This window comes from Gossypium hirsutum, chromosome D07, assembly GCF_007990345.1.
Source record: "Gossypium hirsutum isolate 1008001.06 chromosome D07, Gossypium_hirsutum_v2.1, whole genome shotgun sequence".
NCBI lineage: Eukaryota > Viridiplantae > Streptophyta > Magnoliopsida > Malvales > Malvaceae > Gossypium > Gossypium hirsutum.
Window position 1 is genome coordinate 696,706 of NC_053443.1, and position 19,336 is coordinate 716,041.

A 19,336-nucleotide genomic window follows, 5' to 3' on the forward strand; every position below is an offset into this window, starting at 1 on the left:
GAAATTTCAATTTTTCTTTTTTCCTTTTTTTTGTGTCTATTGGACGGTTAGATTCGGTTGAGCTTGAAATCTGAAGGTTGATGTTGAAAGATTTGATCGGACGGGTAAAATTCATAGGTGTTTAGTATGGAGTGTTGCTGAACGTTGGATCTGTTTATATTAAACTCTCTGAAGTTTTCACAAAAGCGGTGTCGTGTGGATTAAAACAGCACATATAGATATTGGAATACATAAAACAATATAGTTTTTGAATTATTGAAAAGAGTCAAATTAATCAAATAATATTATTATTAATGTAGGGGATCGACCCGATTAAGCAACGGACAAGTAAAAATAGCGAAAGAAATTGAGAAATTGAACACACACATTTATTGTGGAAAAACTCTTCCAAACAAGATAAAAAAACACAAGTAAAGATAATTTTACTATAATGGCAAAAGAACGAATAGTACAAAAGATGGAGATAATTTTACTATAATTTTTTTAATGTTGTAAAAAAACCTATTTATAGGCTAAATTCGTAGGTCAAATAAATTATACTAATAAATGTTAAATATATCATACTAATAAATATTAAATCATCTAGAAAGAAAAAATATTTTTTTGTATCTTCTACTTCCATTTTACTATTTATAAAATTAATTCTTTTGAAATTCATGGTTACGTTTGTCAATAATATTATCCTTTTATTTAATTAGAGAGAACATAGATTTGAGTATGCATAAATGCGTATTTCTTTCGTTTTAAGGATCTAAAATTATAAGTAAGAATTACAATTGTTTGAATTGAACTAGATCGACTAATCAAACTAATTGGACTTGAAACCAACTGAGATATTAATCTAAAAAAAAGGCGTTAGGTTGGTTAACATGTGAATTGATACAAATCAATTAAATTGACAATTAGATTAATATTTATTTTTTTAATATATTACAATTTTTTTAATAATTTATTGAATTGAACTGTACGAACAGATCAAACCTACAAATCAACAGTGTGATCAGTTGATTTACAAAGTCTAAAAACATAGTAATATAAACAAACAAATTATTGGAGAGACGAATTTAAGATAAAAAACAAAAAAAAAATATTTCAGATTTTTTTAATTCATTATTCAAACTAAAAATTGATTTTAAATTATCAAAATTGGAATAAATTCAAATCAATTATTTTAGATTCGAGGGAGATTGCAAAGTGAGATTGTGACTAAGGGTAAAAACAGCGGTAGTGGTGAGATTAAATACTGTAGCGATACTGTAATGTGAAATAAAAAGTAAGCAAAACGCACCGCACCGCACCTAATCGTCCATCCAAACTCACCCTAAGGAACGGAAATAGCTCCATTTATTTTATTTTTTGACACGTGGGCAATATGTTTTAGGGGATTATCTGAACAACACGTGGCGTTATATCACTGGGTAAAAAATATATACGTGAATGGATTGGGATTTGATTGGATTCGAGCTTATGCTAATATATATTCATGTTGACCAATTGACCAGACGTAGTTAATTATTTCAGTGACTAAAGAGTTAAAGAGTAAGCCCTTTTCAATTTTAGGGTTAATTGCTCTAGACACCTCCAAATTATGATTCAATTTTTGTATTAATCCTAAACTTCAAAACGTTTCAGTTGAATCCTCAAACTAATGCATCGTTCCAATCAGGTCCTTCCATTTGTGCAACTATTTGTATTTCCTTTTTTCTTTTTTTAATATGGATAGATTCAACTATAACAAAATAAAATAAAATAAAAATAGAAAACTAGAAAATCATAGAAAAGGAAAAAAAAATAGTAAACACAAAATAACAATAGAAGCTTAAACATTCATATTTTATACATTATAACAACAAAGTTAAATATTTAAATTAATTTATTTCCGATTCAAATGGTTTTTAGTACGATTCAATTGATTCAATCATTTTTTATTGATTCGACATTTCTTCAATTTGATGATACTAATTGGACCACCGATATATGATTCAACCAACTAAATAGACCACTATATACATTTAATGTTAAAGCTAACGACTAAATTAATAAAAAGAAGTTAAGTTATTTTAATGATACTTTAATTTAAAGATTCCATTAAAATATTTTGAAGGACAAATTTAAAATTTAAACCATCCTATACAATTAACTTTTCATTTTAATATATCATAATTAACTAAATTTAATCTATTTGTTACGGAGTCTTATTACATAAAAAAGTTATTATATAATTTTCTTTAAATTTGTCTTAAAGCATCTGATCAATATCTGTTGCTAACCCTATAGTGGCATATGACAATCTCTCAATATGACACGTAACTGGCATAAATTAAAAAAATATATTTTTAAATATACGATTTAATTTTAAACAAATATAAAATTTAGACAAGTACCAACTAAGTGTTTTTGGACAAGTTTAGATGACAAATTATATGTTAACCCTTAAAAAATTAAAGCTATTAATAAATTGGAGCAATATGTTAACCCCAAACTACGAATTAACCCTATAAAAATCCCATTTCAATTGTCACTCTTTTAAGTTATACTCTTCACAAATTTAAAATTTAGTTATTGTAATCTTATTTTTAAGAATTTGATCCCTCTACTTTTCAAATTTTAAAATTCAAATCTAATTGTTAACTCTGTTAAATTCTTTTGTTAAATTGATTAGTGTGACATTTTAAAATAAATAAAAAATACACTTGTTTGGTAGCAATGTATTTAAAAATATTATAATAAACCTGAATTTAACAAAATGATTTTGACAGTGTTAATAAATAGACCAAAATTTTGAAATTTTAAAAAATAAATGGGACTAAATTCCAATTATACAAAGAGTATAGAGATTTATGGTATATTTTAACCTAATCCATTCTTCTGGAGCTTTGCATATACTAATTACAAAATCAACTTTTAACATACATAAAACCACCAAGTTCAGACAGGGTTCATAATTTTAATCTCCCTAATTTCAGGTTTAACTTTTTTAACTATACCTTAAAACAAAATGGAATATTTAATAATTCAAAGCATTCACTATACCTCAAATACAGACCAAGACTCAAGAGAATTGTATAGAGAAACCACTGCTGGTGGTCTTGACATTAAAAGGTCCGAAATCGGAGTCAGATCCCATGCCGTCATAATCGTTCCACCCACCGGGTGAATCCTCATCATGGTCATTCTTTGTGAGAGGTACATGCAGCTCGGAAACAGGAAGTGGAAGAGGTTCTTCATTGAAATACTTGTCATTCAGCAGTTCCATTGCAGTAGCTCGATTAGGTGGGTTATAACAAACAAGTCTTTTGACAATAGAGATTTCGTCCGGAGACCTGTTGGGTAAGCAAGCTTCTAAACTGACTGGGTTTTCGATCTTGGCAAAAGAAATGGTTCTGTAATCGGGAAGTTTAGAACAGCTTGGCCAGACTTCTTCGGTTAAGTTCCCTAAAACATTGATGATTCTGCCAAGCTGATCGATGTCAGAAACCCCAGGAAAAAGCGGCTCAAGGGTTAGGAGCTCTGAGAAAATGCAACCCAATGACCACAAATCCACCTCTAGTCCATAGTCTATCGAGCCATAGAGTAGTTCCGGGGCTCTGAACCAGCGAGTACCAACACAAGATGTGAGAGCACCAGTTCTGTCATCCCCACCCTCTTCGGCCTCGTATGAGTAAGAACTCTTGAGAGGATCGTCGTCAATGTCACTTATCGTACCCGTTGCAAGACAAGATGAGTATCCGTCATTAGTATTTGTTTCCTTGTCAGCTTCATCCATGGCATGTCGTTTTGCTTTAAGCTCAACTAACTGTCTAAGATATTCTTCTCTATTCGTAACTTCCTCTGCTTGGTTATTACATCCTTGATTTGGCAAACTGTGAGCATCAGGGACTGTGACTAGTGGTGGAGGTACGTATTCCTGATATCCTATGTTTTGCTCAACCGGCACTTGTTGGTTATTGTCACCATCGAATCCAGATTCCATGAGTATCCTTGCCTGAAAACCAAGCCAAACACATGGACGATAACAAGTAAAACAAATCACACAGGTTCTTTGCAGATTATAATTCACATAGTACTTTGCATTCACGAGAAACACACCATCACATGGGTAAAAGTATCATGAAAGTCCCTATACTAGAAGTCAGATTGCATTTTGGCCCCTATACTAAAAAATGAGCAAATTAATCCTTGTACGTTAGATCAAAAAGCAAAGTGATCCTTCTATTAAAAATTTCATCCATTTTTACTGTTAAAAACTGGTCCCTGTGTGTTACCATGAGGTACACGTGGCATGCCACATTTCACTATCTGGTTATTTTGTCAGCCACACCAGTTTTTAATAGTAAAAAGAGATGAAATTTTTAAAAGAAAGGAGTAATTTGCTCTTTGATCTATGGTACTTTTACCCCATCACATGCAAGCAAGCATATTATCAAGCCATATTGACAACCAGTAGCCGCTAGTAAAAGTTAATGGAGACAAATTTTCCACTCATCTAATTCCTTGATTCTATCATTCTTTCGACTGTACCTAGTACGAAACAGATGAGTATTAATGCAGTACAAAATGCAGACTGGCACTAAATCCTTGAAACTTTAATTACCAAAAACATGTTATATTACTCAAAATAAAATAAACATCAGTACCAAGCCTTTACAGCCTGTGCCTACCCTAACTGTTCATTGACATCAAAATGAACTGTCATTTTCTGATAATGCATGGACCATTATGCTGAACTTTCATGAAATTATCAGGGAGCCAATGGGACCTCCTAATGAAAATTGTAGCAATTCAAACAAAAAAGCAATAGTCTATTAGAATTTAGCATCAACACCCTTTAACTAATGCAAATGCCATCGTCCCATCTAAGATTAAAAACACTGCATTTGGATGAAAAAGAACACATAATGAAGTGATTAGAAGAACCCCATCAACCTAAAGCATCCGAATTTTCAAAGTAACTGCACTAAGTTTATGAACCAGATCACATGACTTGAAGCACCTGCTATTGTAATCCTAGTAAAATTAGTATTTCATACACTGTTAATTGAGCAGGTTTACAAATTTTTGCTACATGTCCATTGATCTAAGTTAACTCGATTTATGTTACTTGGCAATATGGTTAGGTTTTTCTAAATTTTTACAGTCATATCCGTATATCCATCTGTATACTTCAACAAAAATGAAGAGTCCATTAGAATTTAACATCAACACCCTTTTAACTAATGCAAATGCCATAGCCTCAGCTGCGATTAAAAACGCAGCATTTGGATGAAAAAAAAAACATAATGCAGTGATTAGAAGAACCCCATCAACCTAAAGCATCCTAATTTCCGAAGTAACTTCACTAGCTTATGAATTAGATCAAATGACTTGAAGCATCAGCTGTCATATAATCCTAGTAAAATAAGTAATTCATACACTGTAAATTGAGCAGGTTTACAAATTTTTGCTACAATTTCATTGATTAAAGTTAACTTGATTTATGGTTAGATTTTTTCTAAATTTTTACAGTCATATCCCTATATCCATGTGTATACTTCAACAATTAAAAACTCTGAATTTAAACACCTGCAACCTGTGCCATGACATTATTAAAGCAAGCTCTAAAGGCAAAATTTCCAATCTAAATAAACTTAATTCCAGATCACCACATTTCGGGGAAAAAAGGTTCCAAAAAATCGTCTAAGAAAATGCAACAAAAAAGTATTACCTGACCAAAATCGGCTAACTTAAGAACACCGTCATCGGAAACTAACAGATTACCGGGCTTTAAATCCCGATGAACGATCATATTCCGATGACACGCATCGACACCGCACAAAATCTGAAGCATCCACCTTTTAACTTCACCGACTCGGACCCCGCCTTCCTTTTTTTTCGCGTCGCGGATGACCACCGACAAATCGGTCCTCAAGAACTCCAAGACGAGCACGGCGTCCTCGTCTTCCCGCCAAAAATACTCGTGCAGGACGACGACGTTTGGGCAGTTCCGAAGCATTTGCAAGGCCTCGATTTCGCGGAACGCCGATTGGTAGTCGTGGACTTCCTTGAGGGCGACGATGAGGTCGTCGGAGAGACGACGCGCCCTGTAGACGTCGGAGTAAGCGCCTGAACCCACGCGCTCCAGGATCTGGTACTTGGCGATGATCTCGGGTCGGGTATGGATGCTCCAGCTCTTTGGTAATGGTTGCTCCATTTTTTTTTTTTTTTGCTTACTGAATTATGCTTTGAGGTTCTTTTGAGGTTTCTGACTTTCGACGAGCAAGATTTTGAATGAAAACAAAGTGAATAAGAAGAGAGACAAAGACGGCGTCGTTTAAAAAGTTGATAATGTAATGTATAATTGGTAAGGAGCCTATTACTATGGGCCAAAAATTGAAGCCCAACAGATATAAAATTAGGATAAAACAATATGAAGGTTAAATTATAATTTTGGTTATGGCCTTAGGAGAAAAGTATATCATCAAATCAAGTGAAAAAATATTGAGTTTGTTGACGGTCGGTTGATTTTTTGGAGAGAAGTTTTTGAAATATTATCCTTCAAATCGAAGGTATTGTCTCTATGTTGAGGTTTTATCCCTGATCTGTGTGAAGAGTCGTGTATGGTTTACAGAGAGAGTATCTTGATTAGTGGAGATATGATCTGCAATACTCAAGAGAGGTGTTAGTATAAGGGTGTATGAATAATAATTGAACTATCTAAATGTGGAGCGGTTCAAACCAACAACTTGAGGTTTATATAGCTTTTACTTGCAACTATGGTACCATTTGAGCTATGTAGAGTTCGAGGACAAAATCCTAACAATGGAACAATACCTTCGATTGTTGGGGTATGGTTGATTTTTTGGCAAGCAAAACTTCTTAAACTTCTCCCTAATGAGTCGAGCCACCCTCAACAAAATTAGTTGAGTCGACGAGCCATATATTGTCATCTTAACTCAATTTGAAATTTTTAATCAATTTGAGTAAAATGAAATCAATGTGTACATTTATTTAAGTTAATTTAAAAATATGATTTAACATTTTTATAATTTTTATAAAATTTTGAAAGAAAAATTGAATATAGTAATTTTTATAATTTTATTCAAGTTTCTCTCGCCCTTAATTTTGGTACCTCTACCGTACTAAATTCCAAATGTATCGAAAGGACTTGTAGCATATTTTAACCATTTGACAATGATGATGGTAATTTGGATTAAGGCACAACATCAAACTAAGGTACATAAACCAAATCCCTAAATTGAATATCGTGTAGGGACTAAAATCATAATTTAACCTACTATCCAACCAAAAAGAAAGAAAAGCTATAAAATGCCATACTATAACAACAAATTTTCAATGTTATCAAAGACAACAAATATAACCCAATATTCCTATCAAATTTGGGATTTACATTATTGTAACAATAAACTAACAATCACCAATCAAACTTTATAAATTTTAAATTCCAAAAGAGATTATGCCTTAAAAGAAACTTGTTTTTATATGTTTTATGAAGATAATAGGGAAATGAACCTAAGTAGAACATCAACAGCATTTTGAGCAGCCAAAGTGGCAAATGAAGCAGCTTCATTAGACAAGGCAGAACCCCCACCAGCTAAATCAGACAGGGACCTAAATGCAATAAAAGGCATGTTTTGTTGGTGGCAAACAAGGGCTACCGCAGCTGTCTCCATGTCGATTGCTGTTGCATTGAACTTGGAGTTCAAGAACTCACGGTATGCTTTATTGTCGACAAAGATGTTGGAGCTGATCCCTCTTTGTACTCTCACTACCCTCGGTGGTCTTGGTAAGCAAGTTCCATTCACACAACCACCAAGCCTCAAACCCTGTTTTTAGGGGGGGGAAAGAAATTTATGAATTTTGGGGGGGCTTAAATGTAAAAATTGATCCCCAAATTGTCTATACAGTTGGTATATATGGGTTTAAAATTTGATTTAAATGGTTTGAATAAGTTTGGTGCTAGATCTGAGTTAGCTTTTAATGTCCAAGCTGACATAAGGACTTAGATTGATATATGTATTGTAGTTAGAGACCACTTTTAAATCTAAGTCATAATCTAGGGATGTGTGATACAATTAACCCAAAAGGAGGGGAGAAGCTCACAACAAAATTGGTCCCAAACTATACTGTTTTTCCAGTTAACTATCTAAGTTTTGGGGGTCAAAAGTGGCACCTAAACTAAAAACTATTAATTTTATCTCATTTTTATCCAAACATAGTACCAACCTCATGTTTTTATTGGGCATCATACATTTTTGGGTAAAATTAGATAAAATTAATAACTTAAGTACCAATTTTGATAAAAAAAAATTTAGCTACCAAAATGGGAAAAGTCATATGATTTAGGGACCAATTTTGTTGTTAATCCTCTCTCTCTCTCTTAAAAATTTTGAATTATAAATTGGTTTCAAACTTCAAAACATATTAAAAATTTTAAAAAATTATTTAGTCCCTTCAAAAATGATGAAATCATAAATTAATAAATGATAAAATTATGTTATAACCTCTTAAAAAATTATAATTCAATTTCAACCCCCACTAAAAAAAAAATCTAGATTCACCCTTAATCGGAACAATACTTTAGTTTCAAGATTCAATTGGAAACAATTCAAAATTCAACCCATGGTTCGAGGACATTTGGTGAAATTAACCCTTTTTCTAAAACATTAAATTTACCTGAACTCTTTCTGCAATGGCAAAGTAATGCTTGTTAACTGGAACCCAAAATGCATGTTGCCTTTGCTCTGGAACCCCATTTCTTGGGAATATTTCTTCAGGTTGATACCAAACATTGTTGAGCAAATTGTCTGAAGAATTGTTGCAATTTGTGCCATTGTAGTAATCAGAAAACCTAAGGTAACCAATTTCTCTGGTGTAGTCTCCATTTGATTCTAAAGCTAGTTCATCCTCAGGTCCATCCCCATACCTCTTTTAAAACATTAATGGATTTGTAAAAAAAAAAAAAAAAGGTGAATTATTGTAAGGAATCATAAGGTAAAATGAAAAGTTGAAAAAAAGGCAAAAATGCAAGAGTGTATGAGCAAGGTAGAGAGAGAAAAAGAGAGGGGTTAAAATATATCATAAGTCTTTGTACTCTTTATAAAATTAGAATCTAGTCCCTTTAATTTTATTTTCAGAAATTTAGCTATACTTTCCATATTTAAAAATTCAGGTCTAATTGATAACACTATTAAATTTGTTGGTGTGACATTTTAAAATTTTAAGTAATGTAACTAAAAAAATGACGTAATGAACCTAAATTTAACAAAATAAATTTAACTATGTTAACGGTTGGACTTGAATTTTAGATATCTGCAAAGTAAAAAAATTAAATTTCTAAAAATATAAATATATGGATTAAATTTCAAATTTGACAAAAGTATAAAAACTTGTGGCCTATTTAGGGTTTAGGGATAGTAAAGTAATTCGAATTTATAGGGTTTCAAATTCAATCCAACCTATATTTTTTTATACAACTACCATATTATCCTTGAAGAAGGTGAACACCAACCATTAGATATCAACTTAGGTTCATAATATTTTAAACTTTAATAAATAATAACATATTATATCATTTTAAAAAATTAATATTATATGTATTTAAATATTTTATAATATGTATTTTATTTAATTTTATAAAAATTAATATACTAGGAAAATTATATAGTATTTTGAGAAGATTTTTTTGGGGGGAGAGAACTCAAATGTTAAAATTTTAAATAAAAATAAAATTGAGATGTGAGTATTTATGGGTTGGGTTTAAGCTCGATTTTCGTCTCGCCCAAATGATTCATTTCACTTTTTAAAAATTAAAAAAAAAATCTGAATCAATTTGAAGTTGAAATTACTAAATGCAAGCATGAATTTAAATGGGGTGGACGAACTGCCCCACCATGAATACCTCTAGATGAGAGGCATAAAAATTGATTCAGAATTGAGGCAAGTAAAAAACCATCTTGCCCTTAACGCCATACTAGCTCTGCCCTTGAGTTTGTCTAATATTTAGGGTTTAACCCCAATTCTATTTGAGCAATATTGCATCTCATTCACAAAGTAAAAAACCTTATACTCCTAAAAATAGAATATAAATTTGAACCTTAAATACAACATTGTTGAGTGGAGCAATCACGAACCCTACATATGAATTGTAAAACAGCCCTAAAAGAAAAAAAATGAAAAGAAAAAGGGTAAACTATATTAATAGTCACCCAATTATCTTTTTTTCTATTTTGGTCACTCAACTATTCAATTTTGTCTTTTTTTGTCACCCAACTATCTAGAATTTTTGGATGTTTCTATTTTTACAATTGCCAGCTAGTGACAAAAAAGATAAAATTAAATAGTTAGATGATCATTTTATAACTTTTCATAGTTAGATGACTAAAAAAAAAGAAAAAAAACTATAATTTGGTGACCTCTACTATTTTTACCCAAAGAAAAAATGGTGTACCTGCCAATTCCAAAGACCTGTATGAGCCCAAAACTGAGGGATTGTCACATCTCCAATTTGAAGCTGTGGATTTGCATTTCCTGCTATTCCATAGTGCAAAATTCCTTTCACCTTGAATAAAGTAATTAGCAATTGTGTAGCTATCCCTGCATTTAGCTATAAAAAATTTCCATTGGGAGGGGAAATGGGGAAGAATCAATAACATTAAGGGACCAAAATGACAATTTAAAAAAACTGAAATATTGTTGCAGATACAATAAAAAAAATTCTCATTACCATGCTCAACCCTGTCATAACAATAATAACCCTTTCATTTTCCAACCGACCTATTCGAAACCTTCTCCCTGCATAAACAAAAAGATTGGGTTATTCTACACTAAAACTTTAAGGTTAAATTCTGATTTTGGCCCTTCTACTATGTTCAAAATTGAGATTTAATTTGTATGCTTTAATTTGACCCCTCCACTTTTATAACATCATTAACCAATCCAAATAGTTAATCACAATGTTTTTGTAACCAGACTGGAAGTCGGACATGCCAGGCCATCTGTTCTTGATTCGATTGATTGGTCCAGTTTGATTAAATAAATTATTAAAAATTCATCACAAATAAAAAAATAAAAAAAACTCGGTTTAAATATTAATTCAACCATTGAGTTTAAACCGATCTTTTAACCTAACTCAACCTCTTTCTCCGAACTAATGCATTGGCCAGTATGATCCTAACAATCTTGGTTACTAACACTAACTATTATGCCTAAATGTTGATGTGTATTTTTTTAAAAAAATACACTTTCTAACAAAAAATAGTTCATATTAATACTATGAGTTGGAATGATGTATTTTTAAAAAAAAACCTACATGAACATTTTAATTAGAATAGTTTCCGTTGTTAACTATTTAGACTAACTAATAACATTACAAAACCAGACAAAACAAATTAAGTTGAATTAATATATAAAAACAAAAAAATAAACCCCCGAATTTGAACATTAGTAGAGGGACCAAAACTAGAATTTTCCCAAAATTTCAACCAACAAAATTCCATTTTCAAAAAAAATAAAAAACAAAACAAAACAAAAAATTCTCGAGGAAGTTGATAAAAAATCACCTGCAAAATCCAAGTAAGGCATCTTATGATCTTCCAGAAAGCTACCAGTTTGCAACAAAGGATTCATCTCAAAGGAATTTGGCACTATTATACCTAAATATGGCCCTTCCATGTTTATGCTATCAATATTTCTCAAGGTAGAAGAAGATAATAATCCATAAACTCCATTGATACCAAACCCTAAAACAACAAGAACATGAACAAACAACACCATTTTCAAGCTCAACCCCATCATATATGATCCCTCCTTTTTTATCCCTCAATGATATGCAAAATGTATATAAATATATCAAAGTTGACCTAAATATATCAATGATGAAATCATGAAATCGACATACAACTGACTTTCCTATATACTATGTTCAAATCCCACAGCTTATATATATACTATGAACAAAAAAAAAGAAGGAATCCCACAGTTTGTGTGTGTATATATATATATATTTCAACAAATACCACAGCTTATATTGAGTAGTACATAGAAAAAGTCAAGAATGTGGAAAGTTCAATTTGTGAAAATTAAAAGGAAACGTGGAAGAAAAAGGAAAATAGGGGTTTAGTTTGGTTGGATGGTACCATTATTGTTTTTGAAAATTTATGGATGGCCCCTGGATCATGTAATTTTGATGGAAATAGTCTGATCATTTCTATTTTTTTCAATGTTTTTTTAATTGAATTGGTGGTCATACTGGTCAGACACGATTCTCGATTCAACCGGTTGGTCTGTACTGGTTCACAAATTAATCAATTCAACTTATTTATCCGTACTTATGTGTCAGCTCTGATCTGATTCTAACAACCTTGATTTTCTTTACTTTTTGAAATATATATATTCAATCTTGAGGACAATTTTTTTCTCCCAATTTTATCAAGTAACTAAACTTGGATTATATTTTTCAAACATGTGGTGATATGGAAGATACACCATGGCAGTTTTATGTAAAATTTGACAAATATTGTATATTTACGTGCAAAATATTTGTCCAACTATAAAAAAATATATATATCATGTCATCGCATGCTAAAAAAATAATTTACGATAAATTATTTGATAGAATTAATGAAACAAAGTTGATCTCAGGATTGAAAATAATACTCATATAAAAAAACAAACCGACTAAAAAAAATCTAAATTATCATTGAAGGACTAAATCCGTCAAAAATGCATAGTAAAAGGACTTGGTATAGAATTCGACCTTTATTTTTAAGAAGTCATATATATATATATGGTAGTTTTGACTATTATTTCTGCAATTAAAATCCATACATAATTTGAAGGAACTAAGTAATTGCGTGAGCAGTCGAACTTGTGTCCTGGCAGGATGAAGAACTTGAATATTCCCTTGTATAGAACGTGAAAGAAAAAAACTCTAATTGTATTTGTAAATGATTTGTGCATATCTGCCTTTATTTTATTTACCTTTTTTTTTTAGCATTTATCTTTTGGTTAAATTTTACTATTAGTTCACGTACTATAATTAAAATATGGGTTTAATCCTGTATTTTAATATGATTATTTTTAGTTCATGTACTTTTCGATTTTTAAAGTTTTAGTCTTTGATTAAACGGTAGTTGTTATATTCATTAAGTTTTATTATTCCCATAATCTTATGTAACAAACATATTATTATATATGCAGAGGCAAAGCCATGGGTTGGCAGGGCCCTAATCCCCCTAAAATGGAAAATTTAATTTTTAGCACTTTTATGATATATAAAATTTTAAATTAGCATATGGTGAAATTGCACTCCCCAAAATGAAAAAAATTGATATAATCCTTTAAAATTTGTAAAGATGTAGGTTATTAAAATGGTGAAATTGCATCTCTACTATCGTAAAACTATACCACTTAATTTCGCCCTCCAAAAAAAAAAAACTTGTGTTTCACCCTTGCACAAATGTAATATTATGTTAACTTTTTATTTCTACATACTACTTGTAAAAAACCAGTTAATGGGTTTAACGGTTGTTATTTATGTCAAAGTTAAAATCTAAAATTCAAAAGTATAAAGACTAAGAATAATTAAATTAGAGCACATGGACTAAATCTATAACTTTACACATAGTAGCAGAATTTAATCAAATGAATTTAACTACTATTATTTGCATAACTAGAATTTTAAAATTCGAAAAGTACAAAGACTAAAATTGATTAACTAAAAAAATTAAGAACTAGATTACCCAAATCAAAATATAAAGATTAAATTCATATCTTACAGCAGAATTTAACCTAATCTATAATATGTATTTCATTCATTTTCTTAAAATCTTTAATCCTTTGATTGGATAACAAGATTGACCAATCATACATAATAAATTAAGAACAGATCATCTTAAATGTATATTTTAATATAAATTGTAGATATATATGAACCATATTGTTTATATGTTGTTAATAAAAAAAGAAGATCAAATATTTTCATATAAAATGCTCGTATTATTTGACCAACCTTTCTTCCTTGATTTGAAATGTCTTCTATTGTTATTGGAATTTTCTTAGGCAATACAAATTATTTATTAATATATTAAATTAATGGTTAGTTGACGTTACTAAAATTCATTTAAGATAATTTTAAATATATATATTGTTCGGTCACATCTCTAAGCAAAGTTAAATAAAATTAAGAAAAATCAAGATATATATTAAATGCACGTTTATTATATTGAATCAGGTTGGGTCTTAATCTGGTTGGTATTGACATAGTTACTAATCTAAGTAGACGTGGGTTTGAGATGCATATTTATTATATTGAATCAGATTGAGTCTTAATTTGGTTGGTATTGACAATTTTACTACTCCAAGTAGACGTGAGTTCGAGCACGTTGAAGTACATTATCCTCCTATTTAAAAGTTGAAAGGAATTATGAGTAGTTTCAGGTATCATGTAAAAACAATATTGGTGGATCATTTCCTATGCTAAAACTAAAGAATGGGAAAGTAATGAAAAGATGTGTCTAATGAATATACACCTAAGATGGATATATTTAGGTATTTATATAGAAGGTTCTTGGTGTGTTTTTAGGGTGTTAATTGCATGAAAGTGCGTAAAAGACAAAAATTATTCATTGCATATGACTAGTTTTAGGGTGGGTTTGGATTGGCGGTGCGTTTACCTACGATTAATGTAAAAATAGCGGTGACGGTGAGATTAGATATTATAGCGTGAGGCAAAAAGTAAGCTAAACGCACCGCATCGCATCCAATCGCTCATCCAAACCCACCCTTAGAGATGGCAACAAGGTGGGGTTGGTTGGAGTTTGGCCTACCCCAATCTCGACCTGATTACTATTCATATGCTCATTATCTAACCTCAACTTAAAAAGAAATTGTAACTCACCTTGAATCTACCCCGAAAAATAATATACTTGATTTAATATGTAAAATTTCACATTTTTAATAATTTTTTGGACAAATTTCAAAAAAAAAATCTAATTTAGTGCTATTGTGCTCATGAAATATAATTTTTATTTTTTTCTCATTAAATTTTGTCTTTATATTTCATTTATGCAACACTTTCAAAACAAATGAGTTAATTAAGAAAGATGAAGAATGATGGAAATAAAAAGGAAAGGAAAAAAGTTTGTGCAGGAGAATAATACGGAGGTAATTTATATTATAATTTTTATGTGTTATAAATTACATAATATATAAAAATAATATAATATAAAATATTACAAAATTAAAGGTACGTTTATTTGCCAATGTTTTCCTAATTTTAAGGTGTTTGAAATACTGAAAAAATTTTACATTCCAAAACGAGGGTAAAATGAGTATGAGTTTACGGGAAATGTTTTACAGATTTTATTTGTCTAAGACATTTTCCAACTCTCACCAGGTTACTTTCTCCATCTTCCTTCCGTTCTTCATACAGGTAACTTTCCTCCTTCTACTTCTTCCTTTCTTCATCCTTTATAATCTCTTCCGTTTTTCCTTAGCTGTGTCCGTCTCATATCTTCTCTTATCAGGCAAATTACACGCTGCTGTTTCGTTTCGCTCAAATCTTCCTCGTCGCAGGGTCTTGGCTTAAGGTATGACATCTTCTTTATCTTCTTTATCATTTTCGTTTCTTCTTGTTCTTGAAAAACTGCTTAAGGTATGCCATCATTTTGGTTCTATATTTTTATACTGTTGAATACCCATTTGTTTTTTGTGCTGAATTAGTGGTGGGTTTTATCTGAAAATGAAGCAGCGTTGGTTTAGGTTTTATGCCTTTCTTTGTTTCTTTATTTTTAATTTTTTCTGGGTTTGGGATTAAAATATGAAAATGATAATCCAAATGATGAAAATGATAATTATTTTTAACTCAAGATGAGGGTAAAGTTAGATACATGAAGAGGCATATCATTTCAAAATGATGTATTATTTGGAAGTGGAAAGGGATATGCTTAAAAATGATCCTTAGAGCATAAGTTTCTCACCATAGGTTGATTTAACAATGCCCAATTTGCACCACATATAACAACATTTATTTTTGTTTTCTGCTAATCTGCAGTCCAACCCTGTTTTAGAAGCATTTGGTAATGCTAAGACTGTTAGGAACAATAACTCAAGGTGAGTGTATTTTGTTTTAACAAGTTTTACACCCTGCATGTAGTAGATTCTATGTTATAATATTTTTTTTACCTTTACATGCATGTTTTGAATGATGTAGTCGTTTTGGTAAGTTTGTGGAGATTCAATTTGATCGGAGGGGAAGGATTTCAGGAGCTGCCATTAGGACTTACTTATTAGAAAGGTCACGTGTTTGTCAAGTGTTTGATCCTGAGAGAAATTATCACTGTTTCTACATGCTTTGTGCAGCACCAGTAGAAGTAAGTAGTTTTTGATTGCTTTAATCAAGTTGCTTATAAATTATTTGATACAATGTGTTCTTATATAGTCTTTCCCCCATTAAGCATTTTCCATGTTTACTTTTAATGATTTCTAGATTTTCTTAGTACCAAAATGTTCTGTCTAGAAAAGGATTTAGGTTGGGAAGTTCCATTGTGAGAATGATCTTTCCCTTATTTTTGGCTTGTGATTTCAATATATCTGGATATGCTTAATGCTTGAAGGTTGTAATTTGGGTTGAACTATGATAATTTTTATTATCTCTCATTTTTATCTATCCCCCTTTTCTATTTGATTCTCCATCTCCCTCTTATCTTTGATTTATTTATTGGTGTCATTCTCTTAGCCAACAGAAGAACAACTTACAAGTTAAAGAGTTTCACTTTAACATTCTCTTTGCCAAATTTATTATTGTTGAACTAGGATCTTTTAGGATGTACATTGGAGGCCCTGAAATAGCATTATTATGTGATTGTGTGATGGCTTCCATGTGATGTGATTATAGACATAAGTCATTTATGGCTCCTACCTAGTTCACCTTCTTTTAATTCCAATCATTAATTTGGGTTCTAAAGCTGCGTTAGTGTATACAATCTATTATCCTCCAAGCTTAGTGTCTAGTGATTTTGTATCAGATTTCCTAGCATACCAGTGGTCCCAAGAGACATTCACAGCTTGTAATAGTTGTGGTATAGAACATCAAATATGAGGCAGTTTCTTGTTTCTAGAAAACCAGTTTTTAGCCTTTTGTTTAACTTAGATGTCATATTACTGTCTTGATCTGAATAAGAAAGGCCTTCAATTTTCTAAATCATTCCACTTCCAATTTTATTAATCTTCTATTTCATGCTTTGATTTTAATTTCTGTCTACCTTTATTCAATGTAATATTAGCTTATTGGAGAGGAAGAATCAACCAAAACAAGTTAGGTCAGCTTCCACAACTAAGCATTCCACAAGTATGAAAACTCGAAGGTGGTCTGTCACTGGGTTAGGGCTCTACACAAATATGAAAACTGGAGAGCAGACATTCTATTTAAGTTTTAGTTTAGCAATATTTCAATTTTTGCTAATTTATAACTACTTACCTCGCTATAATTTTACAATTTTTAGTCTGGATTGAGATCAAATACAATACAGTCAGGTCGGACATCAACTGCAAGCTCTTCAGTGAAGTTGAAATCACCAAATAGGAAACGCCAAACTGGTGGAGATCCTATAAGCACACAAGAATCAGTTGCAAATTAGAAGCAAGCGAAGAGTTTTGGTATTTTGTTAGTTTGATATTGGATATTGGATTTGGTTGGTATTAGTACAGAGTTTGTGCTGATATAGCCACTGTTTTGTTTTTGGTAAAGGCAATATTTTGGTGTTGGTTGATATTGCTATAGGCACTTTGTTTTTGTTGGGTTCTTTTTGCTTGTGTAAATGCCGGATGGGTTGATAAAGGCCTACAATATTTCCACTCAATAAAGGACATACAATGATTAATCCATACTTCTGATCATTGTACTTGTATAATTGACTTATTAGCTTGATGTGGAAATATATGAATTAACCCATACTACTGATCATTACTATTGTATAATTGACATATTAGCTCGATTTTATTGCTTTGGTTGTTTTCAATTTATGAAGTTAATATTTTAGCTTAATAATTGAGTATTATTATTTATTTTATTTAATTTATTTATAAATAAATCATTGCAATATATGTAAAAACAATTTAAAATATAAATTTATTAATATATATAATAAACTCAATTAAACAATGAAAAGATAATAAAGTGTTAAATATATATTTGTTTAATTTAAAATAGGCCAAACAACAGAAAATATTTTACACAAATTTATCCAAACACTAGAAAAGTAAATCATTTCCAAAAAAATAAATCATTTTCCATAAATTATTTTCTAGAAAATATTTTACTGCAAACAAACGGAGCCTAAAAAAAAAACTTAGTTGGGTTTAGGCCTTAAATGTTTAAGCCTTTGTTCAACTCATATTTTAAACGGGTTTATTTTTTTGCCCAAACTCATTTTTTGGGCATAATATTTTTACTCAAACCCTTTCAAATTTCGAGTATACCTTTTAGCTTGGAGAGACAACTCAACCCTTAAATAGGTCTAGACCAAAACTATTGCTTACCTATTTGCCTTCGTCTAGTTCAAACTTTAAAAACAACATTATTAAAAGGAACAATTACGAATTCTAAACTTAAACCGTAAAACCGGAATAAATGCTATGCAATAGAGAATAAAAAGTTGACGAATACATAAGCTAAATATGAAATTCAGACTCATGTGACAAGCCAAGGTCCTGAAAGAATCACTAACGAAATACCGCACCTAGAAGCCCATTTACTCCGCAATTTAGACAAAAATAGAATTGTGATCCTGGGATCTTGGGTGGAGACGGGCGATATTTTAGTAGGGAAATTAACGTCTCAGGTGGCGAAAGAATCATTGTACGCTCCAGAAGATAGATTATTACGGGCCATACTTGGGATTCAGGTATCCACTTCAAAAGAAACTTGTCTCAAATTACCTATAGGTGGGAGGGGTCGAGTCATCGATGTGAGATGGGTCCAGAAAAAAAGGGGGTTGTGAGGGTTCCTTGGGTAGCACAATCTGTAATTTTCTCTTGGACTTGGCTCACAGGTGTTTTGAAATTTTGAGCATTGAACTACCAATTTGATTGAGATTTCTAGTCTTCCTTATAGACTAAATATACTGAGACAATTCAAATATCAATTCGCTTCTCAAATTTTTTTTTCCTTAGTAATTAGTATCAGAGATTCTTTTGCAGACTGCAATGGTGAACTTTGTCATTTTATTTAGATAAGCCTTTTATATTTTTATTACACTGAAATAAGTCTTTAAACTTTAATTGGCATTCTTATAAGTTCTTAATTTTTACTTGTATCCATACAAGCTCTTAAGCTTCG

General features: G+C 31.0%; 3 protein-coding genes across 7 annotated transcripts; 1 reads left to right on the plus strand and 2 right to left on the minus strand.

Annotated features, from left to right (window-relative positions):
• Nucleotides 1-2,889: 2,889 nt before the first annotated feature.
• On the minus strand, nucleotides 2,890-6,305 carry LOC107933002 (cyclin-dependent kinase F-1). The gene is made up of 2 exons (XM_016865136.2): nucleotides 5,705-6,305; nucleotides 2,890-3,985 (listed from the first exon to the last, which is right to left on the minus strand). Exons 1-2 carry the CDS (start codon nucleotides 6,188-6,190, stop codon nucleotides 3,053-3,055), a joined length of 1,419 nt encoding a protein of 472 aa, XP_016720625.1. The 5' UTR covers nucleotides 6,191-6,305; the 3' UTR covers nucleotides 2,890-3,052.
• A 994-nt stretch (nucleotides 6,306-7,299) lies between these two features.
• Nucleotides 7,300-11,977, minus strand: LOC107932960 (bark storage protein A). Its single transcript, XM_016865088.2, has 5 exons — nucleotides 11,559-11,977; nucleotides 10,724-10,791; nucleotides 10,448-10,603; nucleotides 8,674-8,925; nucleotides 7,300-7,823 (listed from the first exon to the last, which is right to left on the minus strand). The coding sequence occupies exons 1-5, from the start codon at nucleotides 11,791-11,793 to the stop codon at nucleotides 7,485-7,487; spliced, it is 1,050 nt and encodes a 349-aa protein (XP_016720577.2). The 5' UTR covers nucleotides 11,794-11,977; the 3' UTR covers nucleotides 7,300-7,484.
• Nucleotides 11,978-15,275: 3,298 nt separating this feature from the next.
• LOC107932941 (myosin-16) lies at nucleotides 15,276-17,950 on the plus strand. 5 transcript variants are annotated; one of them, XR_001693530.2, is made up of 6 exons: nucleotides 15,276-15,430; nucleotides 15,525-15,587; nucleotides 16,052-16,110; nucleotides 16,211-16,370; nucleotides 17,283-17,378; nucleotides 17,502-17,950. XR_001693530.2 is itself a non-coding variant. In XM_016865067.2 (6 exons), exons 1-5 carry the CDS (start codon nucleotides 15,326-15,328, stop codon nucleotides 17,316-17,318), a joined length of 423 nt encoding a protein of 140 aa, XP_016720556.1. In that variant the 5' UTR covers nucleotides 15,276-15,325; the 3' UTR covers nucleotides 17,319-17,363; nucleotides 17,502-17,950. The 5 variants fall into 5 exon arrangements, 4 of the variants coding, with proteins under 4 accessions (XP_016720556.1, XP_016720555.1, XP_016720554.2 ...); XM_016865067.2 differs by having other exon boundaries at nucleotides 17,283-17,363; XM_016865066.2 differs by having other exon boundaries at nucleotides 17,283-17,950.
• The last annotated feature ends 1,386 nt before the right edge of the window (nucleotides 17,951-19,336 follow it).